The sequence below is a fragment of the Chiloscyllium plagiosum genome, chromosome 42 (assembly GCF_004010195.1).
Source record: "Chiloscyllium plagiosum isolate BGI_BamShark_2017 chromosome 42, ASM401019v2, whole genome shotgun sequence".
Classification (NCBI taxonomy): Eukaryota; Metazoa; Chordata; class Chondrichthyes; order Orectolobiformes; family Hemiscylliidae; genus Chiloscyllium; species Chiloscyllium plagiosum.
The window spans coordinates 593307-620121 of record NC_057751.1 but is presented as its reverse complement, the minus strand read 5'-3'; the positions used below and the strand labels follow the sequence as shown (position 1 = coordinate 620121).

Sequence of the window (26815 nt, the reverse complement as noted above, 5' to 3'; positions counted from 1 at the left end):
GGAAAAATTGGCTCATCCCCTAAAATGATGCCTGTACCACAATCTGACCGATGTAGCTGTAATCCTTGGACTGGTTGCACTTGACCTGCAAGACTGACCAAAACCGCATCTCTGACTTTTGACTAGGATGGATGATTTCAAGTCAAGGAGGCATACCTTTAAGGTGAGAGGAAGGAGATTTTTTTAAAAAATGAGAGGTAATTTTTTTTTATACAGTGGTTGGTGTGTGGAATGAACTGCCAGAGGAAGTGGTGGATGCAGGTACAGTCATAACATTTAAGAAACATTTAGAAAAGTCCATGAATAAGAAATGTTGGAGGGATATGGACGAAACACAGGCAGATGTGATTAGTTTAGTTTGTGATTATGGTCAGAATGGAATGGTTAGACCAAAAAGTCTGTTTCCATGCTGAATGACTTTATGATTCAATGACTGTAGATCCTTTTCATTCCACTGAGGACCATTCCCCTTTGAATTTCACTCATGGTCATTCGATTGAAGCACATGCTGCATAAATTGCTGGCACAATCGGTCAGTGTGATATTGACATGGCACAGTGACATACAGCAACCTTTCCAACCTCTTGACTGCTCCAACCCATGAAAAGCTGTGTGCTTCTATCTCTCGCTGCACTGAAAAGCAAAGACAACCACAAAGCATAACAACCTCCCAAGGGCAAAGTAAGCACTAAGACATGAAATGAAGAGTGAGAATTTGCTTCCTGTACAAATCATGCAATGCATACATCTGTCTGTGTGTATGCAGTGACCTGGCAGAATATGCAAGCCACAAGTACCACTGAACCCCACAATGATGTTCTGACAGAGTGAAGAGGTGTGAGAGCTGGTCTGCTGGCAGCCATGGTGAGGCTGCTGGTTTGCTGGTGCCTACTTGCATAGCCAAAGTGTCAAGGAGGACAGTGTCCACAGAGCAGCAGGGTGCTGTGGTGTAGTTATCTAAACCAAGAGGAGTTGCAAGCAGCAAGCTGCTGCCACTGCCACCCTGACGTTCATGTTGGGAATGAGACGGTCTCACTTCTCAGGAAAAGACAGGACAGTTGGGAATGGAGTTGAAACAAGGCGGGAATGATTGGGTTAAGAATTACCTGCCAATACATAGAAGTAAAGTCGACTCTGCTTATCAGGGGACTTGTGAACTTGGCATTTAAACCGAAAGGGGACATTTGGAAATGTTTTTTTGATGTCAAGGTTGTGAATTTTACAATGTTGTCATGTTTTCCCACGTTTCATATTATTGCCAAATGCACATGAGGGAATGGAGAATTCATCTCAGTGTTTTAGTCGCTTGAGCATCTCAGTGGATGGCTCACATAAGTCAGGGGAAGGAATGAGGGAGCACTCAGTTGTATAAATCACAGTGAATACGCAAGAGGTATTCTCAACAGTCCTGCACACTTGGACTGGACATTAATGAGCAGACAGCAGCTCCACTTCTGAGAACACACAAAAACAATACCCTTGTTCCAAATAATTTTATTGTCAAGAGACAGTCTGAGAATAAGATGGACTTGAAGACCCTGCTCCAATTCAGAAACTATAATACAATGAACTTTTACCTCTGAATTTCAAAATCATGAGACAGAGGCAGAGATCAATTTCCGACTAAATGATGTTACAGTCAGAAGGATTTGTGATGAACAAAAATTTTCCACAAATGTGCTCATGAGAGAGAATTTAAGTTGCTTGCGATCATACAGGCCAAACAGCAGGTGGTGCCCACACTGTGAAGATTTGAAAAGCAGGCAACCTTCAGGGCAGTGAAGCACATAGCCACATTCTGGCACATACACACAGGTATATCCCTCTTCCCATGCCGGCAATTTATTCCATCCTCTTCTTATCTATTGCCTGCGCTAGTGCAATTGGTTGGGAGCAAACCGATCGAGAAAGGAAGGGAGAAATCAATAACTTTGGAGAAAGTCTGACATCACTTAACAGCAAATAAGAAGCAATCATTTTTGTGAAATAGGAAACCAATTACAGCCAATTTGTATAAAGGAGGCACCATAAATGGCCAAAGAATAGAAGGGGAGAAGGGAAAAGTAGTGATGACTTCACTGGCCAAGTCAACCAGAGACAAGGCCTGGGGATTTAAGTTCTCATCTCACCATACCAGCTGGTGGATTTTACATTCAGTGAATACATTTGGAAATATAAAGCTGGTCTCAGTCAACTGATGACCATGAACTATCATTGATTGTTCTGAAAATCTATCTAATTCATTAATGTCCTTTAAGGAAGGAAAGCTGCAGTTCTTGGTCTGAACTGTATGTGACTTCAGACCCAGAGCAATCAGTTTGACTCTCATCTGCCTTTCTCAGTTCAAAGTCAATACCACATCCCTTTGAAGAATAAAGAAAGGATATCTGTTCCAATGATGTTAGATTAGGGAATAAATATTAATAAAGATTAGATATGTCTATCAATCATGCATTTAACCAATTGTGAATTATTTTACTCACATCCAAACAAAATGATGTATCATTTGAAGTTTTCATTTTCATATATATATGTGTGTAAAATCTTCAAAAGTTCATGTGTTGTGAACAGTCTGCCTTGGGATTTGGGAATCGTAAATTGTTTCAGAGTAGGGTTCTTTCACGCAGTGTATCAAAATCTTAAACATCACTTTTGTTTGACTCCAGACATTTTTACTTAATATATGCAAGGATTATTTACAGAGGAATTGTCGAATTTGGTTTGGGAGACCCTTTTCTGATTGTGTCGACCCAATGGTCAAAGATCTCAACCTCTCAAGTTGTTGACCAATTAAAATCACTTCAGTCCTTTTGTGTGAAGAAAGCACAGCTTCTTCCAAATTTCACACAGTTCAAAAGTGAGAGGTTTCTTCAACACTGAAGTGAGCTCTCCTCCAACCAAATGTGGCACAATTGGTCCACTTTAAAATTTTCAAAAACTTCCACAAAGTTCTGATGAGCACCAATATTTTGGGATCCTGCCAGACGAGAAACTGTGCATGGCGCATGGGCTGTCACATTGGGGATTACGAGATGCTTCCAGTGCAGCCCTTCAAAGTCTCCATCTGTATGTGCCTGGCTCTAACCCCATTCATCACAAACTCTGCTCTGGCTTAGCATCACAAGTCCTTGTGTCTCTTCGGCTGAAGGAATGACAACAGTTGGGAAGGTGGTGGAGGACAGTTATCATCACACCACAGCTCAAGTGGCTATAGTTTGTGGCCTGCATGGAAAGAGGACAGGGGTGGAGATGGGTACAGTCTGTGACGGAAAAGATTTTCATAGCTCGTGCCCACAGCCAAGTGTTTGTACAGATCTAGAGGATGGCTAGGGGAACTCAGCACATGCTGCTGAATAGCTGGGATCATGAAGGAATTTATAGTTAGCCTGGGGATAAATGGTGAGTACAGGGTCGGGTTCTTCATACGACTCAAGTGATGTGCATAGTTGGCTGGCAAATATGCCCCTGCTCCATCATACAAGGTAGGATCCTGAGGTGTCACTGTTGGCAGCCAAGTAGAAACTTCAGGTAATGAGGACTTCTGCTCGTTGCTCATTACCTTACTATCATTGATCCTCTGGCCCTCCTTGGTATCTAGATGCTTGGTAACGTGTAAAGGAGAGACAATGCGAAGTTTCTTCCCATAAGCTGCATCCAGCTCCTTCTGGCTTCTCTGTGTCGGCTGGGCAAGTTGACAGTTGGAAGGCCCACTCTTGGCATTGGTCAGTAGAACAGCACTCTTTGCTCGTTTGGCTGGAACTCGCCGAGGGAGCGTGACACTCATGGGTGGGACCCAGCAGGCTTTGGGACGGACTTCAGAAGAGGACGGTGAGGTGTGGCCAGCGAATGGGCTCTTACTCAGTGGAAAGGTGCTGTTTTTGTTCTCTGTGACCCAGGAGAGCTGGGTCTGGGACGTGTTGGCTGTACTGGCACGTGGGAGGCTGAGGTCTGTTGGCTGATCATGTGGAACGAGTGTCCTGTCATAGTGCCTTGCTGTCTTGTATGATGCAGTTGGCAGCGTTGGGACCGCAGTGCTGTTCAACTCTCTGAAGCTTCTCTGATTAGAACAGCAACCAAAAGGAGACCCTTTGCTGGGGTAATGGAGAAAGGGCTTCACTAGGCTGTGCATGTATGGGCTGCAACAAAAATTCCCATAGCACTGAAGGGGATGGGAATGCTCAACTGCCCTGCCTTTTCGATCCCGTTCTTCCTGTGGCCCTTGACCATCAGTAGAAGAGGAGATTTGATCTAAGGAGTAAAGCTGGTATTTGGCCAGTTTATTGTTGAAGGACCACTCGGAGTGGTAATCTAGGTGGGCCTGCCTTGGGGGTTGAATGTGATGAATGACAGACGGTCTGTGAATGCTGGCTTCTGGTGGGGAGCCAGACACCGGAGGCTCACTGCCCTGTACTGGCTTGACTCCAGCCGAGGATGATGCCACGCCCACCGCATTAAAGCTGAGGGATGTTCCTTCACTTCCTTGTGCAAGGAATTTCTTCTTCGCCAAAGGTGACATTATCTCCTGATCTCTCTTGAGGCGCAGGATTGCCAGGTGGCTTTTATCTGCTTCAGGTGGCAATGGCGCTGTAAGGCTGTCCTCACTGGCTGACAGTGCTGGAGCCTGGTATGAGCCAGTCCTCTCATCTTTACTAACGGCAGTGTGACCTCGAACTACCTCCTCTGACACATCAGCAGTGACGCAGTGTCCATTATGATCCACAATCTTATTGCTCATCCCTGCCCTGGAAATCGTTTCTGGTGAAGAGTCCTTGGTAACCCAGAGCTCTTCAGAGATCCTATCCTGTGTGGGTTTTTCATTGGCTCTTTTCGCATCTTGATTTGGAGACTTGTGCCCACAGCTATCATGTGGCGTGAGTCTGTTTAGTGGCTGGTTGTTGGAGTCTTCACTCCCAGTTGTAGTGTTTTTCACTTGTGGCGACTGCTTGTCCACAGATGCATGCTTTTTCTTATCCCTTCCTACATCTTCAGAAACTACTTGAGGAACCATCTGTTTGGGAGATATAATGATCAAATCTTTAGGCACAAGGCTAAAGATGAACAGCTCAAAAAAAGTGTTGGTGCAAGTCAAGCAGAAAAACAACTACCCCATGTAGCCCAAGAAATGGAAGAGGCTAATTTATCTCACATAGTATTTACTGTTCAACTGAACAGGCACAGGCTGCTGTTACTGAGATTCCTCCCATCACACAATCTCTCACCCTATTACTTTCTTCCTTATTTCTTTATTGAACTTCTCCATAAATGTGTTTGTACCATTCTCATTGACTACTCCCTGTGACAGTCAGTTTCACATTCTTTGGTTAGGACATTATAATTTCCCATTGGATTTATTTGTGGCCAGTTTATATTTATGGCCTCAATTCCTGGCCTCTCCTGTCAGTGAAAGTCTCCTATCTGTACTGATAACAATCTCCTGTGGGGCAGGCAGCATTGTATCCTCCTGATACCTAGGCTATATGGATAAAATTGTGTTAGGAAAGATTTCACATTCTCTGGATTTTTGGTTAAGGGAGAATTTGATCCAGGGTGAGAGTGTCTGGACTAAGAGATGACGCAGCTGGAAAGAAACGTTTTTTTGCTGAATGACATATCTCGGACGAGGGGAGAACAGCCCTAAGAATTTGAGCCATTCAGGTATGAAATGAGCAAACACTTGTACCTCCAAACGTGTGGCTGAGGTTGGGAGCACCATCATAAGTTGAAAAGTTTTAATAAAGTTGAGGTATGAAGAGACAGGAACCCATGAGTAGGCCATTCAGTCTCTCCTACCTGTTCCACCGTTCAGTGCGATCATGGCTCTCAGTGGGCTCTAACCAGGGTTTTATAAAACTGCAGCATTACTTCTGCATCCTTGTCCTGCAGGCTCTGGGCCAAAGGTGAGTACAAGAAATTCACAGCAGCCAGGATCTCATTGAAGACAAACAACTGATACCTGATCCTATTAATATTCACAAGTCTTGAGTTATTTGTGGTTTCTCTGTCATCATGTCAGATTCAAATTAAAGGCCTTTCAAACCAATTGCTCAACCTTGCACTCTTTGTAGTGTAGTTGCAGCATCACTCTGGCCTCATTGGGTTTTGTGTCTCCAGTCTAGAACTGTTCTGTTATAAATGGTTTGCATCACCGGAAGTCACTGAACCTGATGAGCTTACCCTATCCGGCTCACTGCTCTGCCGCACGTTGTCCTTTGGTCGTTTCCGTTTGCTTCTTTCCTTCTGTTCAGTATTAAGACCTTTGCCTTCCTTGTTCTTCATGACGTTGTATGGTTTCCGAGGCTTGAAGGTTGGCAGTGGCTTGTCCTCTTCTCCTTTCATGTAACGCTCATACGGTAAAACCAGCCTACCAGAGAGAGAAAAGAGGAGGAGGATGAGAGAAGACTTCACATCACACCATAAGCGCATCCATCGTACACTGGCAGTGTCCCGTATCACACTATCTTTGAACACTTCCAATCAAGGTAAAGCAGGCTAGTTGAAAAACATCATGTAGTGATTATAATGAGGTCAGCCAGATGGACGTCATACAATCTGAGTTGCCCAGTTGGGGCTGTTAATCTGGTCCGATCAGGAGGCCCTGGCGAACAAATGCAAACAGGAGTGTCAGGAGGTTCTATTAACTGTGAGAGCTAGCTCTGAGGAAGTTGAATCAATGTCAAGAATTCTCCACGTGGAAATATAGAGTGACTTGGTGACAGGATACTGGCCTCTGGAAACATTTCACTTCAGGAGAGTTCCTCTAGTGTCCTGGCCTACTCCAGTAAGCACCATGAATAAAAATCAGACTCTACATTTGTTCACTTAGAGTTTGAGATCTCGCTAGGTCACCAGGCCTCCCAACTGGATGGAAATAGCCAATCGAATGGCTGTAAAAGCACTCAAGACAGAATGGGAGGAATGATATGTTTGTAACTTCAGTGGTGGAGCAGTGTGGAGAAGGCTTTACATCAAAACAATTCTGCATAAACATAAAAATCTTTCCACACTGTCCCCATCAAATACTCCCAAAGCCTGGGCAGCCTAGGTTTATGTACAGAGTAAAAGGTCTTTCTACACTGTTCCCATCACAAATACTCCCTCCGCAGGGACAGCACCAGTATGCGTACTGAATAAAGCTCCCGCCACAATAAACACTCCCAGGACTGGGACAGCAGCAAGTTAGACACAGAGTAAAGCTCTCTGTACACTATCCTAACTGGACCAAACATCCAAATAGATCTGACTTTGAAATTTGATTGGTTTCTTGATGTGAGTGTGTTTTGGATGCAACCATTTTCAGTTCTGGCATTGTGTAGTTTGACAGCAGAGGAATACTGTGAATTTTCAGTATTATAAGTGGAAAGGACAGTACAACCACATCAATAAGGAACAGTTGCTCATCTGAATTTCCATTAGTACCATTCAAATGAGATCTGAGGGGCAACCTTTTCACAGAGAGAGGTTTGTATGTGGATTGAACTGCCAGAGGAAGTGGTACAACATTTAACAGACATTTGGACAGGTACATAAATAGAGAAGGCTTAGAGGGTTATGGGCTAAACACAGACAAATGGGACTAGTTTAGTTTGGTAAACTTGGTACAGATGGGTTGGACTGAAGAGCCTGTTTCTGTGTTGTATTACTGTATAAACGCTGAGAACGAACAGCCCCTTCAAGTGCTACCCACAAAAAGGACTAGTGCCACCTACCTCTCGTAGTGCCGGCGGGTACACGTGGCAGCACTAGTGCTCCCAGGGTTTCCACCCAGCTCGTCATAGATGTTCTTCCAGAGGCGGCTAGTTGTAACCTGCAAGGACAAACCATACAGGTAGTTAGCTAGTCATTATGGTACAGGAGTAGCATCTCGCAGCCTGTCAATTCAAACACCAGAACTCCAGGTTGATAATAAACAGTAGCTGATAAAGCTGGTGGATTGCTGGCAGAACCAATGCCCTTCTTGTTATGGAAGGGACCTTCTCCTCCCCAGTCCCTGTGCCTACACATAATTCAAGTTTCAGCTGCAGTCCAATGAGTAAGCCTGGATCCATGGGTTCAGGTCCCACTTCAGAGGCCTGAACCTTCATCGACATAGATTCATCCAGTGAGCTGCAGAGTACCACAATAGTGGACTTTGTTATAATGTTCCATAATATATTTTTCTGATAATGATTTGAGAACACAAGTTATATGTTGAAGGAAAAGTTGGTTTCAGTTTTAATTTCTGTGAAAATCTGACCGTTCTAATAATTTTGAGCATTTACTTCAGACAGTATGTACAATAAGTCATATGCTCACAGCAATATAACCAGTCACCTTGGAGACAATTGCTAAGATGTTTGCTAACTTGACTTTCATAATGTCCACAAAGAGAGCGGTCGAGACAGACAAAGAAAAAGACTCGAGAAGAGAAGACGTCTGTAACAGTAGATGCAGAGTCTCTAAGCAGTCCTGAGTTAATTAGAAATCAGTGGAAAGAAATATCCAGGAGCAGATGACTGTGGAGGTGTCAGGAAGAGGAAAACAACGTAAGAGGCTTTTGAAAGCATCAGATAAGTGAGTTCATGTTAAGGAGTAATATAGTGGTTGTTTTGAAGGTACACAGAAACTAAAAAAAAGTATTGAGTGAATGAGAAATTTACTGTAAGGAAACCAATTACAGACATACCAGCTGAACAAGAAGCTTCAGTGGTTTGAGTGTCTGTGAAGTTATTGCTGACGTAAAAGGGATTCTTTCTGATACTTGCAGGAGATTGTTCCCATAGTTCTTGTATAGCATTATATAATTTGTTTTTGTATCATACATGTTCAAGTTCTTTTGCTAAAAGTAAATTGGTAGACCCTCAAGAATATGTTCAGTGACTGACTTCCACTGTAAACATAAAACAATAAAATTTATGGTCTGACAAGCCACGTTTCACTCTGAGATCTAACTTGTCCAGTGTTACAGTCAGCTGGATCATGATATCTTGTTAGCAAACATTTCAGTCAAAGCACATCCCTCTGTATCTACTAACTAAGCTGCCATAATCGATCATCATCAAGGCAGTTCTCAAACAACATTTTGAATAGTGACTACGTAAGAGGCAAAGGTTAGATGTTTCATACAGAAACTTGGATATCAAGAGTTGTGTATCACTTGCCCTCTTGATAAACAAACCAATTTGCGGAAAGTCAACCAAAAGCGGGAAATTCATGATGGCAATATTGGTGGTGGAAGGTGGACCACATTGATACAGATTCTCTGTCGAATATTTTAGCAAGAAACCTGAACGTATCTATTTTTATCAAGCTTCTATACATGCGCACTTCCTGTTACAATGCCTATCTGCAGTCACTATTTCTCAGTAACACTTTCAATTCAAGATCTGACTGTTTGAATGGGAAGTCCCCCACTTGCATAACAACAATGAGATGTCAACATTCAGAACTTTAGCCTGTAGGCGTCAATGTTGCTTCCCCATGATGACTCCCAGTAGACAAAACTCCACCATCCACACCCATGAAGCCTCCTTTGCTCAGTAGTATCCTATTTGTTTCAGCTTCCCGTCAGTTCAACATTGCTATAACCTTCTTTGACCAGCTCTTCGCATCAGATCCACATTTGTCTCCTTCAGTTCATCTCACTTTCAGTTATCTGGAATGCCAGTCTTCACTTGGAACCCTAATTATGTACCATGAGCACTGTCACAAATGCTCTGCATTTTAGAGACTCCAAGGATGGAATCAGTTGTTAGAATGATTGTCTCTCTGTCTTCAATCCAGAAAGGACATCATTAAATTGTACTAGTCCTGATACTGGGAGCTCTGGGAGCAATGTTGACTGTGCTATTTGATAAAGGAGAGTTCTTTCCCACAAAAAAGGCTTTTGGGACCACCTCTCATTTTTTGGTTTGGAATGGAGAGTTGCAATTGAGAATTGAACTTTGAACTGCAGCATGTTTCCAAAAACAAGAGAACAAATGTTTAGCTATTGAGGACTGGCCTGGAAAATAATGCGGGACTGTGCTGGCTATTCAATCACAGAGAATGTTAGAAAAGAATGAGAAAACAAAGAGTGGACTGGGGTTTTGGGCAGGAGGCAGTTTTGATTTAGAAGTTTCCAGACTGGAATGCTGGTTTTGGTTTCTCTCTCTCTCTTGGTATTGTCCAGTTATGGCCTTGTTGAGTGTTCTGAGAAAAGAGCCCCAGTCTGTAAGAAATAAGTTGAAGTCTCCAAAAGTTTGTGGAAACTATTTGCATTGACCAGTGACTTCAGAATTCAAGCAGATTGTACAATCCTATTACCTGTAACACAACACATCATGCAAGGATTTCCTGACGGTCTGGTATTCATCATTGAAATGGCTATCGAGGAGGAAAATTACTGTGCTTATATTTATTTTAAATTATCTCTTAACTTTGTCAGTGTGTGAGTGGGAATGTTTATAATCAAAGAAGATTGGATTTGGATCATAAATATTAATTAGATTGCCTTGTTCTGCTGAAGTTACATTCTTTAACAATAAACTGTTAATTTTTGTTGAAGCCATAAAATCGGTGCCCAGAATCTGTTACTTGTAAACTCTTGTTGGAAACAGTGAAGTAATTTTGAAAGGTCACTGAATGTTTTAATTTCACAGCGACACAAATGCAGTGATAGTGAGGCTGATTTGGTTTGGCTTGCTATCCTTGTGTCATAACAAGGTGCCAATGGAGGCCACATGATTCAGTTCAGGGAAGGAAAGATGTGAAGAGATTGACCATTAAAAGACAAAACAAAAAATCATTCCTTTCATATCCCATATTATGTCAAAGTCTGAGAAGTTTTATAGAATATAGAACGTAGAACATTACAGCACAGTACAGGCCCTTCGGCCTTCGATGTTGCGCCGACCTGAAGCCCATCTAACCTACACTATTCTATTCTCATCCATATGTCTATCCAATGACCATTTAAATGCCCTTAAAGTTGGCAAGTCTACCACTGTTTCAGGCAGTGCGTTCCAATCCCCTACTACTTTGAGTAAAGAAACTAGCCCTGACATTCGTCCTATCTCTATCACCCCTCAAGTTAAAGCCATATCCCCTTGTGCTAGCCATCGCCATCCGAGGAAAAAGGTTCTCATTGCCCACCCTATCTAACTCTCTGATTATCTTATATGTCTCTATTAAGTCACCTCTCAACCTGTTTTCTCAACTAAAACAGCCTCAAGTCCCTCAGCCTTTCCTCATAAGACCTTCCCTCCATACCAGGCAACATCCTGGTAAATCTCCTCTGAACCCTTTCCAAAGCTTCCACATCCTTCCTATAATGCGGTGACCAGAACTGTACACAATACACCAAGTGCGACTGCACCAAAGTTTTGTACAGCTTCAGCATGACCTCATGGCTCCGAAATTCAATCCCTCTACCAATAAAAGCTAACCCACCGTATGCCTTCTTAACAACCCTGTCAACCTGGGTGACAACTTTCAGGGATCTATGTGCATTGACACCGAGATCTCAGCTCATCTGTGCTACCAAGAATCTTACCATTAGCCCAGTACTCTGCATTCCTGTTTCTCCTTCCAAAGTGAATCATCTCACACTTTTCCCCATTAAACTCCATTTGCCACCTCTCAGCCCAGCTGTGCAGCTTATCATGTTCCTCTGCAACCCACATTCTTCGTCACTATCCACAGCTCTACCGACCTTAGCATAATCCGCAAATTTACTCACCCATCCTTCTATGCCCTCATCCAGGTCATTTATAAAAATGACAAATGACAGTGGCCCCAAAACAGATCCTTGCGGTACCCACTAGCAACTGAACTCCAGGATGAATATTTCCCATTAACCACCACCCTCGGTCTTCTTTCAGCTAGTCAATTTGTTTTTGGAAATGTAGTCACTGATAGAACGCAGGAAAAGGGGACAGCAATTTACACATAGTGATGAGATAATAATCAGAGAGTCTGTCTTGGTGATATTTTTGAGGGCTATGATGGAAAGGTTTGAAATTATGAGAAGTTTAAATCAATTGGATTGAAAAAACTTGCATTGTCATGTACAGGTTTTAGGAATTAAGGGCAAGATGAACAATAGCAAGTGGAGGGGGAAATCCTTTCATTGAAAGACACTGATACTTGGCTGAAACAAAGAACGTTAGCAGGTTTAACAAAGCGCTAAAACAGATTCAAGTCACCAAATACTGGACAGGCTGATTAGCAAAGTACTTCAGGATTACAAAGGTTTGGAAGACTAGATTGACCAAAGCTCTTTTGCATGAACACTAAATTTAATAGCTAGCATACCTTCCCAGGTTGCAAGTCCTCAGTGCCCGGACGCCTGAATGGTGGCAGAGCCTTGTTTATGGTGAAATGGTCATCAGACAAACTTAAGAGCAAATGCTCAGATTTTGAATGGGATTCTCAGTGCCCACTATCTGTCACTGGCAATGGATACTTATGCTACAAACAAACATCACCTGAACAGTCAGGATACTCTGAGTCATCCAGGCTCTTCAATGGTCCACGAGGTATTCTGTGTTCCTGCCGAAAGTTGTCCCCTTCAGATTGCATATATACTGACTGTAAGCCCAATGCCACAGCTCCAAAGATCTCGGAGTCACTTGGACACCTGATGACTTAGTTGGGATATTATTTTCTTGATGTAAGCCGGCTAGGATCAGACCCTCTACAGCATCCAAACTTTGTCTTTCCCAACACAACGCAAAGAAAACAAGAAACCTTGACACCATTTAACAGGAGGCATATCACAATATTTTCTAATAGAGCATTGCTTGAGCAACGATTATCAAGTGGATATCAAGGGCACAGAGTTTCAGCATCGAACCCCCTGCTGTACCTGTCCTAGAAGCATTGCAATTCCAAACAAAAAGTACAAAAATACTACCCTCGCTGTTCATGCCAGCACCACAAAGGTGCATATCTGGAAGGAACACTCACATTGTCAGTGTTATCTCAAATCAGAGAGAAAGAGGTAGAGAGAGAGAGAGTTCAAGAGAGGATGAGCCAGTGAGAAAGAGAGAGAGAGAGCGCAAGTTGCAGCCTGGCACTGAACTCCAACTCTCCAAAACTGCCAGCGACAGCAGTTTCTTATTTTAATTCTTCAGCTCCATGCAGATGGTACAGCTGCCACGAATTATGCTTTTTCTGCAAATCTTACAGTGATCAGCTGCCGAGGGAGGGAAAACCAGGAGACAGTAGCGACATTGTCCCCAGCTGCCTACATATAGCTCAGAAGATGCTGTAGCTGCAAAATGTCACCAATGTGCAGAGATTTACAGACTTACTGAATTTTTCTGGGACCCAGAGTTTTCTTCCAGAAACTGAATGGGAACTGGCTTGATCCATGCTGTGCACAAAAAAGACAATATTGCCAAGGGGTCGACAGCGTTGGATCTGAAGAACACTCTTCAGGTCCTCTGAAAGACACAAACCCTCAATCAAAGAGACTACCTCATGCTATCCTCCTGTCGGTGTTTACATCGGTTCGATTGACAATATCAAGACTGCACTTTGCTCCCCAGCAATAGGTTCTGAGGCAGGGCCTGTAGAATCCTGATGAAGCGAAACTCCACAACTTTTCTATTCCTTGAATCTGAACAGTCCGAATGGAGAGAAGACTCAGTCCTGCCAAATCTGAATCTGATTTACAATGAGTTGGATTCTTGTGAGGGTTGCTCTTTGCCATCAGGAGCTATTGCTGCTAGTTCTAGAGCAGGTGATCCCATTTGCAAGCCTAATGCTTCAAGAAAATAACATTGCTCACAATATGCTTTGGACTTGCTAATTCTTGGAAATTCCAAGATAAAGAATCCTGGGAATCAAAGCATGGATATGTACCCATGACCCAGAGGTCAAAGGCCAGGATTCTTGGAGTCCACTGAGTTCCAGGTTATTGAGAGGAATGTGCCAACCAATCAAGAAAGGAGGCATTTATGGCTCATGTTTTTACTGGATGGGAACTCAATCCCAGGAGAGACAGGGCAGCACTTAAAATCCTCACTTCAATCTTTTATTCAAAGAGCTCAGAACATTCTTTCCAGTATGTTGTCACACAGATTAGAGTTGCCAATTGCAGATGAATATATTCCAGGAGGGTTTTGTCACATGACTAAATGCCTTCAGTGGCCAGCCCCCATGCTGTTTGCCTGAAACATCTGTCTGGAGATTTCCATAGCAACCAGAAATGGAGTGACAGTCCCCTACCCAGTTGGATGATTCTTCCCTTCCCCAGCATTTTTATAATGAAAATTAAAAATCGACTGAATGGCCTCCTTCTGTAACAATTACATAATCCAGTGAAACCAAAAAAGCAAGAGGGTTTTTTTTAGAAGCCCTCCCAATAATGTTGTGGAGGTTTATCTTTCGGGAGGATCGATAACATTAAGACAGAGGGTGAGAAGCAAGGTCAACATGAAAGGGCCTCAAGCAAGTGTCTCTGAAGCGACATGGTCTTCTGCGTTTGAAAATGCCCCAAAGATATAAAGAATTGAAAGAGTCAAGAAAAGACAAGATGGTCTATCAACATTATGGAGCATCAATCTTGGACTCTTCATTTCAACTCTCCCTCTCCTTTACAACGGATTGTCTGAGAGATGGAAAAGATACAACAGAAAGATCTGAAGATATCCTCTCTGACCCCTTGGTGATCATAACTTGCCTTTGTTCCCTGGCATTTTATTTCAAGCAATGAATTAAAAAGATGCATCCCATGTGAATGACACTATCGGATAAACTCGAAATCTACTGTGTCTTAATTATTTTCACGTTGGATAAATTAGGGTATAACACATTGCCTTAATTATTTTTCCACTTCCAACTGAATGAACGAATTTCCAAATCCTCCTCCCACTTGTCTCAGCTATTGATATTTACTGTGAACTCAACAATAACATCTCTAATCAGGAAGTTTGTACTTGACCTGGAAAGTTGCAGCTCATGTTCCCTGACTAAGCCACCATGGCAAGGTCAAAGTTCAATGTGACCAGTCAACAACTAGTTAATACCTCTTCAGCCTCTTCCTAAAGGTAGTCCTGACATCACTGTGACCTTGACCACCAATTGACAGGGCAAAGAGGGAGGCTCCAAATCCACCTCAACCAGAATGGGGATCGAACCCCCATCCTGGACACTGCTCACAGCGTCGCAAGAGCTTTACCAACAACTAGTACTTGCATTCACGTAGAGCCCTTAAGCATCCCAAAACACTTCAGAGGAGCATTATTGGATCACGTATGACACCGAGGTCAGGTGAGGTCAGGTGACCAAAAGCTTGAGCAAAGCGTCTTAAGATTGGAGAGAGATATAGTGATGTGGAGATGTTTAAGCAGAGTATTGGACCAAGATAACTGAATGCATAACTGTTATTACTGGAGTGAAGGAAAGCAGGGATCCACCTCATACCATTTCAGTTTTGGGATCAACTCGACAGAGATTTTCTCAGTAAATCTTTCAGGACAATGAAATTCGAGATTTGATTGACATTGATCACACCAGGAGCTGGTTAAACATTAACTGTCCAACAGGTTAACAGAACTAGTGGCGAATAGCTTAATGGAATTGAATATGCGCAATGTCCTCATCTTTTTCCAGGGAACAGATAACCTTTAGTCAGTGCCGACTAGAAAGATTACTCACCGCTTCATAACCACCCAGCTTCTCAACTGCCTTGTAGAGTGTCAACAGGTTAACTGAGGGAAGAAAAACATTCACAATGTTAGCGAGATTTAAAATAAGATCCTATCCAATCAGGTAAAGTGCAAAGCTAGGAAAAGTCCCAGCCAGTTCATGGTCACCTTTGTCAGACAACCAAGTATAGTCCGTGTAAAACTTGGCAGAGCTGAAAGACTCCAGAACTGATAGTTAGACTGGACCTCTCAAATAATGAGAATTTCATGTCCCTCATATCCTGCTGTTCAGGATATATATGCCTATATCGACTAAACATGGAATATTCCCTGGAAATAGGGGTAAAAAAGGATAAGGTAATAAACACGACCATGAAAACAAATGTCATCTTTAGCTCTGTCATTGCAATCTTTCTCTGAGTCAAACAGATGTGGGTTCTCCGGAGACACGTGCCCATTGTCAAGGCATACTCTCCCTGCACGACGCGGAGGGTGGGTCAGGTGCCTTCTTTTTGAGAAGGCTTTGAACGGAGGTCCTGTTTCCCCTCCCCCCCCCCCCCCCGCCCTCCCTCCCCAGAATAGGAGTAAAAGATCCCAAGAAACCATTCAACAAAGAGCACTGGACTTTTCTTCATCCTTTCACCAACACTTAAAGCTGATTACCTGGTGTTATCAGATTTTTGTAAACAGGATTTTATGGTGCACAAGTAAACTGCTGCTTTTCTTATATTAGAATAGTGATTATGCTCAAAAAGTACTTCCTTGGCTCTGAATGCTTACATGAGGAGGAAAATGGTATGGAATGTACACAAGTCTTTGGTTTCATTGGGTTGGTGATGAAAGCATTGTTTATCAAGTGCAAAGGGATCTGATTCCGTCTGTATGCTGCATCTGAATCATCTCCAAATTTCAGCTTTAATGATGATGGTGAAACTCACCTTGCTTAAAGCCCAGGTGTGGAATTCTCTCGATGGGAGTGCCCCTCTCCTTCATAAACTCGTACAGATTGACGAGGAAGTTCTGCTGCCCATTATCACCTTGCACCAGATCCTTCACCTCCAGGATTTCTCCATCCATTTCACTGTTTTCTGCCTGTCCAGTGGGAAGTTCCGTCAATTCACATTGCATCTGGACAGTGGAAAGAGCAAAAAGGGTGAGATCTCACTGCTGTCCTGGCAGAGCCTGCCTGTAGCAAGGAAAGATCACCAATGAAAGAATATCATCATCTCCAATCAGCTGATTTTATGTCGAGGATCCCGGAGCACTGAGTGAGTTCTCGGCTCCAAAGTAATCATACGGTTTCAGCTATATATCAAATCGAAAATCCACCTCACCACTGAGATGATCAGTTCTGGATCTGTGGGCAGTCTGTACACATTCTGATCAACTGTACTTTCGTCATACTCTTCCAATTGAACTGATGAGGGTGTCCAACTACTAGGGATGCTCAATGGAAGAAGGGAGAGAGAAGTCTAGTGGTTGTCAATGGAAGCCAGGAGCAGGATTTTGGAACAACACCCACTTCTACCTCTGACTGTCAACCCAGCATGCCACCCTGGAGTCAAGATGTTCAACCCTGTCACATAGGGGAAGGGAATGAGATTGATCAGTACAGTGTATCAGGCCTTGCAGTCTGACCCACTTGCCTGCTCAAGGAATAAATAATATGCTTTTTATGAAGTCACAGACAACAGGGAAACAAATCTCAAAAGTTTCCATTCACATCTTGCCTGTTACATGTTTGGTTTCTGAACTTTTAAATTGATGCAGCATCAAATATTACCTCAAAAGTCAGGGAGACCACTGAAACTGCCTAGTCTTTCACATTATGCCTTCTTGAATTCCGAAGTTACATTTTGTGGTGAAAAACAAATATCTCTTTCACGTGTGTGATTACAGGAAATGCGATTGCTCTGCAGTAAATACCTCAGTGTGGTGATTTTTCCAAGTCAGCAGTGATAACGTCTGATGCAGCAAGATCTCGCTGTTAAATGAGACAGGCTAACTCTTCGTTTGCAGAGACTTCCCTTTTTGAGAGACGGGGTGAGGGGGGGGAATTGCATTAGAATCGGAAAGATGGTAAGAAGACCGCTTAGCTTTCAGTTCTTGGGAAAATGTTTCTGATTTGCCTTCTTGGCACAAGCAGAATGCCAATCAATGGGTCAGTCAGTCACAGCAACAATCTGGGGTGCCTTTTCCAATTTCAGCCAAATCAAGCAGATCCCAACATTGTAAAACCTGCAGCCATTGACTTACAACTGCACTTCCACAACCCTGTATCAATGCAACACTATCGCAAAGCTCAGCTTTCTCCTCATGATCCCGCATCAATCCCAATCTAATCCCACTGTCTCATTCTCTTCCCGTAACCTCATACCTTTGTCTGCACAAATTGGCGATTGTGCTTGAAATAATTATTAATTAGCCTTCAATCGTGGAAATGGTCCCTACCTGAACATTATGTGTTTCAACATTTAGGAGGAAAGTAATTTTCAAAACCTTTCCTCACTCTCAGTGACAATTACCAATTCCTGCCCCCTGTTCACTGGCTCTCAAACAGAAGAAACCTTCCATTTACTTGACACTGAAACCCCAAACAACTCTAAACCTTTCAGTTAAATCTCATCTCCCTAAAACACCCAGGGCTCAGTCCAAATTGATCATTCGCCTCCACAATCCCCAACCTCACTCAAGCTTTGCTCCATCTCTTCTCAACTTCATCCCTTGATCCCCTTCCAATCTTAATCTTTCTCTGTAACATTTCCACCTCAACACCGTGTCCCCGACCCTGACCTCTTTCCACTTATTCCTATTTTCCCCACACCGCTGAAGGCAGAAAGAGACCAGTTCCTCCGAACCCTCAAAATGGAGGGGAGGAGCATGGCCTATGTTTGGAAGGGTCTCCTCACAGCTCTGAAACTCTTAACACTCAACAGATCTGATTCGCTCACCTACAGTCTCAGTTCAAGATTTTATCTCATTTGGCACAGAGAGAGAAACGGAGTTTGTTAGGTTACAATAGATGGCAAAACAAAAACCCAGGAAAAGAAGATTCACATTTTGGTGGAACTCTTTGCAAAGACAACCAAAGCATTTCACAGCCAGTTATCACAAAGGCTTGTGTCTCATCACCAAATCATCCTTTATTTACACATGGACAGTCCTTAACACTGATCCAGCTCCCTCAGAGCCAGCTCCCAGAGTGAACAGAATCCCTGCCACCCTGTTCTTATCTGTCAGCCAGGGCTCCCTGAATGTACCACATTAACAGCCACAACAGGGAGTTCAGATTCTACAAGGCCAATCTGGCTGACCTCATTCCAATCAATACAAAGGACTTTTATAGCTTTGTCACTGTTGTCATGTCGAGTAATGAAGCAGTCAGCTGAAAGTTGTCTTGTGCAAAACAAAAGTTGGCTCTTTGCAGATATGAGGATGGAGGCAAGGCTGGAGCCTCACATTTATGCAAGCACTTCATGCCCATGCAGAAAGGTTGTAGACCATTGTCACATCACCTCCTACTCAACAAACAAAAACTTAATTCCACCCACTACTTCATTGAAAAAATACCAAATGCCAATCATCCTTCTTCCACTATCCACCACCAGAGAGAAACATAGACAGACATCCCACACACAGAAAAAAAGTCAGAGAAAAAGGCGTGCACACACACATAACACCATCTGTTTACAGATATGATTATCTCAATGTCTCATTGTTAAATACATACTGTAGAATTTCCCTTTATTACTCATTTCCTCTTTGGAAAAAGAGAGATAAAACAACAGAAATACAACTAGTTCTTAAATATATCCTGTTAAATACTGGACATATTCTTCATCTTTCTAAGTCTGAATACACAAGTATTCAGAATCACAACTGTCATATACTCTGCTCGAAAACATAGCTCATTGATTGGAAATCAGAACTTCAGAGCTCACAGCAGAAAGCACCTGATGGCTCTCTGACACTGTAACCAGTCCTACTCAGCTCGAAAGAACTGTCTTCTCTGCATTTCCCTGGTTTGTGCTGCATTTGACCATGATTAATGATTCAGCCGATCTATCTGCTGAGCACAACTATTGAGAAGGTCATGGACTTCCAGCTGGAGCACGGATGCAATTTCTGTCTCTTATTCAGTAACCCTCTCCATTTTTCATCACAGAGTTTTCAGCACAGAAGCAGGGCATTCATTGAAGCTGGTCCATGCTGGGATTTATGCTGCTCACAAGCCTTCTCCTACTCTGCTTCACATCACCAGAGGTTCAGTTCTGCAACTCTTTCCCCATCACTCTGACATTTTGTCCCTTACAGTTATCCATTTCATTTCCTTTTGAAAGGTGCTGGTGAATCTGCTTCAGCTGTCTGTGCAAACTGTGCATTTGTAAAAACAAGTCACATCTCTCTTTCCATTTCTTTTGGCACTGAGCTTCTTTCTGTTTTCTCTGGCTATTCTTCCCACCAGTGGAAACAATTTCTCTTCACTGAATTACTGTGAAGCTCTGTATGATTCTGAACATCTCTGGTAAATATCCCCATAACCTTCTCAGTTTTAAGTACATTACTAATTTCTCCAGGTATCCTTCATTCGTGGTGCTATTCTCGTCAATCTGCTCACAGCCTGTCCAAAATCTTTCAACTGGTTTGAAAGTTGTCATGTTCTGAATTGGACACAATATTTCATCTGAGTCCTAACCAATGACTTATCAGAATGGCTCTCAACCTTCGATATCCCCTCAGCCTAAAGAATGGTCGTCAGACTCAAGATGTTAACTATGTTGTCTGTCCACAGATGCTGCTGATCGGCAGAGTTTCTCCAGCAGTTTCTGTTTCGTTTGTTTAGATCTCAAGCATCTGCAAATCTTTGTTTTAGTTCAGTACTTGAGGTAAGCTTGGTTGGTTGAAAAGAGTACAGCACAGGAACAGACCATTCAGCCCATTCTAATCTAATCCTGTCTGCCTATGAATGGTCCAAGTCCCTCTATTCCCCGCCTGTTCACGTGTCTGTCTGAACGTCTCAAAAATAGTATTTGAACACAGCTGAGAATCCATTTTATCAAAGTTTGTCACATATCTGAGGTTCTGAGGTAGCTTATCAATAGGTCAGCCTAGTGGACAAACATTGAGAAGTATCCCAGATTTTCATAATCTCTTTCTTCACCAAACAAAGCAGCTCAGAAATGTTTGTGCCCACTTCAAAACAGCTAAACAGGTGTCATGATGCTAGTTAGCATGCAGATGGAAGAGGGGGGTCTGCAAGTCAGGGCAATCTCACCAATTTAAAAGCATGCCAGATGTGTCTTGGTGTGCAGGCCCTTGCCTCAGAATCAAAACTTGTGGATTTAATTAATTCCCAGCCCAGAGGCTTGAGTAAAATCTCTAGGTGAATACTCCCAGACAGTATGACAGTACAAAGTTTTAAACCAAAGACCTCCCAGATAACCAGAAAAGATCTCAAGGTGCAATATAAAGGGAGTTGTCCTGGTCAATATTACACATAAACCAGTATGATTGAGTCAAAGTTACAATGTTATTGCTGGGAGCTTGCTGTGCACTACTTGGCTGTAATATTTCCAAATATTACAATGGTGACCAAACTTAAAAGCATACTTTATTTGCTATGTAGCGCTTTGGAATGACATGAGGCATGACAGGCACTGTAGCAATGCAACTCTGTTCTTTCTTGCTTTTTTGGATCTATTCCTTAGTTGGCGATCACACTGTCAACAACAAGCCTCAGTTCAAATTCGATGTACTCTGTGTAATACACTCACACGCTCCAGAATGACTCCTCAGCATGATCTGAAATATTGTGGAAAATCAGTTCTATTCCTGACACAGCAGATCTAAAAATAAATGAAGAGCAACAAGCTTCCTCTGTCATTGACTTTCTCTTAGCTGCTTATGTTGGCACAATTCTGCAATTATTTGAATTTTGCAATTCAGAAAGATTTTCACTGAGGATGGAATCCTGAAAGTCAAGTTTCTGATCAGAGACAGAATGTGTACTCTCCCCATAGTAGGAAGGTCAAGGTCACAGGGTCACCAGGAAGGGACTGTATCGGCTAATGATTACCTCTCTTGCACTTCAGGGATACTTTACCAGAGGAACACAAGGCAATTCAATCAGAGTTTATCTTCATTGATCAATCTCTGCTTCATATACCACGATACCATCACCCAGCAAAAATATCACAGACTCTTAAAAGCTTCAGTTGTTCCCTTGGCATCCAAAGCCTTTTGAAGTAGAGAGATTCAGATTTATATTAAGTCCTTGGGAGTTTACAGGAACAATGAGACAAGAGGTGCCTCAATGTGTGTGAAACAGCGGTTCCACCTTGAGAGCTGACGACTGTAGCTCCTACCTTTTGGATTGGACGTTAAGCCAAGGCCTTGTCTGCCCCCCTGTCAGGTCAGTAGAAGAAACCTCTCACAAACATTATTTAAAAAGGAGGAAAAAGTTCTCTGTGGCCTTTAGCCTCTTATTTATCTTCATCCAACATTCCAAAATACACTTATATATCGTCTATAGCACTGCTGTCTCTGGGATTGTGCTGTGCAACGATTGCCAACAGAGGCAGCACGGTGGCTCAGTGGTTAGCACTGCTGCCTCACAGCAACAGGCACCTGGATTTGATTCCAGCCTCGGACGACTGTCTGTGGAGTTTGCATATTCTCCGTGTTTGCGTGGGTTTTCTCCGGGTGCTCCAGTTTCCTCACATAATCCAAAGATGTGCAGGTGAGGTGAATTGGCCGTGTTAAATTGCCCACAGTGTTCAGGGATGTGTAGGTTAATGCATTAGTCAGGGGAAATGTAGAATATTAGGGTAGGGGAATGGCTTTGGGTGGCATACTCTTCGGAGGGTCGGTGTGGACTTGTTGAGCCAAATGGTCAGTTTCCATACTGTAGGGTCTCTGTGATTATGGCAGTGACAACACTTCAGCAATAATGTGCTCAAAGATGAAGCATTTGGGAAGGCTGAGAAACTGTGAAAGGGGCTCCAAACATGTAAGCTGATAGCCACAAATCAGTGCTCTTGCATTTTCCTTATATTGGTCACTTAAACAGGAGCACAGACTTTCTTTTAATTTGTTTATGCGATGTGGGCATTGCTGGCTGGGCCAGCACTTGTTACCCAACCCAAATTGCCCTTTGAGAAGCGTGCTGCCTTTTTGAAGCACTGCAGTCCATGGGCTGTAGGGACACCCTGAGTGGTGTTGACCCAGCAATAGAGAAGGAACAGCAAAATAGTTACAAGACAGAATGGAGCGTGGCCTCGAGGGGAAGTGGAAACTTGTGGTGGTGTTCCAATGTATCTGATTCTCTTGACCTTCTGGATGATAGATGTCACGGTGCTGTCAAAGGAGCCTCAGTGAGTTGGTGCAGTACATCTTGTCGTTTGTACACAGTGCATCTACCTATAGTTCTTAATCACTCTGTCCATCTCAGTTAAGTCACCCTTCAGCCTTTTCTGTTCTCAGGAAAACAACCCTGGCGTATTTAGTCTGTCCTCATAGCAGCAATTTTCATTCACTGGCAAAGTTTTCTCAGTACTCCCACAAGAGCAGTACTGTTCAGGGCTATGTACCAAAATCCAGCTGTGCCACAACAACTATTTGATAACTTGCAGCATTCTATCCCTGTTCTTGTAGTCAATATCTCATCCAATAAAGAAAAGCCTTCCAAAAAGAAGAAAACGCAGTAAAACATACTAGTCCCACATATATACATCGACATTTGACCGCCATTATACTCATTTCAAAGTATTACTTTCTTTTAAATTGGCCTTTCCCAATGGGATATGCTTGGTTTACCATGTTATCCACCTGCCCTGCCACCTTCAGGAACTTGTGCATGTATTTCAAGGGCTGATGCTTGAAACTCCTGCTCCTCTGAAGCTGCCTGACCGGCTGTGCTTCACCACAGTCTCGACACTGTATTTCAAGGTCTCACTCCCTTTACCTCTCTTAGTGTCCTCCCATTTACTGTATATTCCCAACTTTTGTTGCTTCCCCAAATACACTCCCTCACACTTCTCTGGATTAAGTTCTATTTGTCACTAAACCACCCACTCAGCTAAACCACTGATACTATTCTGCAGTCGTCAGCTATCCTGTTCACTGTTAATGACACAGCCAAGTTTTGTGTTATCTGCAAATTTCCTCTCACATGCAATCATGCCTTTCACATTGGAGTCTAAATCATTAATATAGCCAATATAAGCCCAGTGGAACACCTCTGGAATCACTTTCCATTCATAAAAACATTCATCAACAAACACCCTCTGTTTCCTGTCACTGAGCCAATTCTGGATCTAACTCATCGCAGACCCCTGTATCCCTTGGAATTTAATTTTTCTGCCCAGCTTAGCATTTGAGACCATGTCAAATGCCTTTCTGAAATTTGGGGAGACAACATCTACTACAATATCCTCTTCAGTCTCATTGTTACCTCCTCGACAGATTTGATTGACACTACTTTCCCTGAACAAATCCATTCTGGCTATCAGTGGTTAATATTTGCCTAACTGGCAGTTTATCCTGTCTTTCAGAATTGATTCCAATAACTTGTCCACCACTGAGATCAGAGTCGAGAGTGTGTTGCTGGGAAAGTACAGCAAGTCAGGCAGCATCCAAGGAGCAGGGGAATCAACATTTCAGGCAGAAGCTCTTCATCAGGCTTATGCCCAAAACATCGATTCTCCTGCTCCTCGGATGCTGCCTGACCTGCTGTGCTTTCCCAGCAACACACTTTCGACTTTGACCTCTAGCATCTGCAGTTCTCACTTTCTCCACCTCTGAGGTCAGATTGACCAACTTGTAATTGTTTGGTCTATATACACAGTGGTACCCATGTTTACAGTGATACCCATGTTTACAGTGGTACCTCACCTGTCTCATGCAAGGAATGGAACATGATCCTCAGAGCAGCTTCTGTTTCCTCTAACAGCCTCAGGTCCAACCATATCCAGTTTGAGGTGGTCAGACTCTCCAGACCCTCCTCTCTCACTGCTTATTTCAGGCCTGAACATCTCACAGTTGTCAGGTTTTGGAATGATGGACTGGTGGATCAAAGTGACCTCCCAGATCTCCATGGTGTACCGTTCCCCCTTGCCCATGTGAGGCATGAAAAGAAAAAGCATTAATTCTGCAATGTCTGTACAACCATGCAGCCTAGACCACTCATTTCAGGATCAATACAGGATCAACATGGAAACAAAAACATACAGTAAAACCACCCACAAGTGGTTTGCACTAAGTAGTTGTTTATCATTCTGTAAAACTTACCCCACTTCACAGTATAGCAGGACTTCCCCTATGAATAGCACAAGAGGGTAATGATAATTCTCAAATACTGAAACTGCCTGGGATTTTTTTTCAAAACCTCTGTTCCTGAGAGTGTCTCATGTAAACATTACCAAATTGCTTTCCACTAGAATTTTATTACAGCGAACTGACCACACTTTCTATAAAAACACATAGATGGTGAAACAAAAATTCCCCTGTGGGTACTGAGTCACACGCTGGACCAGCCTGCTTCCTGTATGTGTGTCTTCAGGAACATTGTTGGTGTGGTATAGTGCATTACTGTCTCTTGTTAGAAGATGCAGGGGAGATGTTGAGCAACTGATAGGGTTGCAGGCAGATGCCTCATATTCCCCACTCTTGGCCTGGATGGGTCTCTGACCCCATGAATCAATCCAAGAGAGTAGAGGAGTTGGCCTGGAACCTATTAACTGAATGTATCGCACAAGGTGAAGTGACACAACCTCCCAGATTACACTGGTGGTGGCATTCCCACATTAGTGACATGCGAGAGCTCTGTTACGGTGGTGCTCTCTTTCAGAATCCCTAGTCATTTCAGATGCAAGCAAGCTGACTGGTGACACCACACAGGGACCAACAAGGCAACACCTAAGTAGCTCCACGCCAACACAAAATGACCTCACACAGCACCAAGACCACTCAACTACATCTGGTGGAGATTGAGAACAGTCCTTCTTGATGCCTTCCATCCCTACCTTTTACACACCCTTGCCCTCTTTTCACAACTACAGGTTTCATCTCCACAGCAATTAGAAAAGACACAACTTCCCACCACCGTTTAATAGGTGATACTGGGAACACTGCTCAGACAAATTCCGCTCACAGTCACACGGATACAGTTACACAGATACAGAACCGTCCATAGACCCTCACTTCACAGTACTCCATGAAAACTTTCAACTCAGACAACTCTTAACATTCATTGAAGTTGCACATTTGCATTGATTCTCAGGAAGGCTTGTGCCATGTGCATTTACTCACTTGTGAAAGTTACCAGGCAGTAACCAGGTCCGAGCCCCGGGACACATCGAGACAACTGCAGAAACAGTGACTCACTGGAACAGAGCCGGGTGCTTGAATAGGGAGCTGCCCTGCCGCAGTTGTTGAGGACAGACTGCTGCCGCTTAGACTCGCGGACACTGACCCATTTGCCAAGTGCAGACCCTGGAGGTGGCTTCACTCTTCTCTCCGTTCACTGTCTGCTTCAGACCGTTCACCTGATCGTTGGGTGATCGGAGAGCTGGTCCCGCCCTCTGCATGGCTCATTGGCTCAGGGACATGATGTTTCCGAGCTCTGATGGTTCCCACCCCTTCCTGAGAGCGGCTTGTCCAAATCCTCAGGGTCCACTGCCGCATGTTTCCAAAAGGTTTTGCTGATTTCTGGGCAACTCTGGCCATGAGTCCGGATCAATATTTACCGATCGCCGGCTGAACAAAATAAAATCTGGTCGTTATCACCTTTTTTTCTTTCAGGGATCTTGCTGTGTAAATTGATACATCAGCAGTGTTTCCTACAAAGCACTTTGGAACGTCCTGAGGCTATGAAAGGCGCTGTGGAAATGCAAAATCATTCTTGGTTTGATCAGAGTCGGATTTTGGCTGAACCCAGAATTCAGAGGCAGTTATTTATTTCTGCTAAGATTGTAATCCCAGCTTCTGCAGTCACCAGCCAAAGGAAACATATATACTAACCCTGTCACACACTTTAAGAGCTTTGTACCTTTCAATCAGGTCACTTGTCATTCTTCAAAACTCCAGGGAGAATAACTAAATGGACCTCAATGTCTTCCTCGGAGACAATTCTGCACCGCACTGTTGGTAGGTCAGTACTGAGGCAAAAACTCTGCAGGCACCCAGCCTCTATTCCTGATCAAGGG

General features: G+C 43.3%; 1 protein-coding gene across 1 annotated transcript; it reads right to left on the bottom strand.

The window, feature by feature from the left end:
- Nucleotides 1-1857: 1857 nt before the first annotated feature.
- LOC122543009 (AT-rich interactive domain-containing protein 5B-like) lies at nucleotides 1858-26160 on the bottom strand. Its single transcript, XM_043681177.1, has 6 exons — nucleotides 25920-26160; nucleotides 16550-16739; nucleotides 15622-15674; nucleotides 7707-7804; nucleotides 6175-6361; nucleotides 1858-5008 (listed from the first exon to the last, which is right to left on the bottom strand). The coding sequence occupies exons 2-6, from the start codon at nucleotides 16737-16739 to the stop codon at nucleotides 3209-3211; spliced, it is 2328 nt and encodes a 775-aa protein (XP_043537112.1). The 5' UTR covers nucleotides 25920-26160; the 3' UTR covers nucleotides 1858-3208.
- Between the last annotated feature and the right edge of the window lie 655 nt (nucleotides 26161-26815).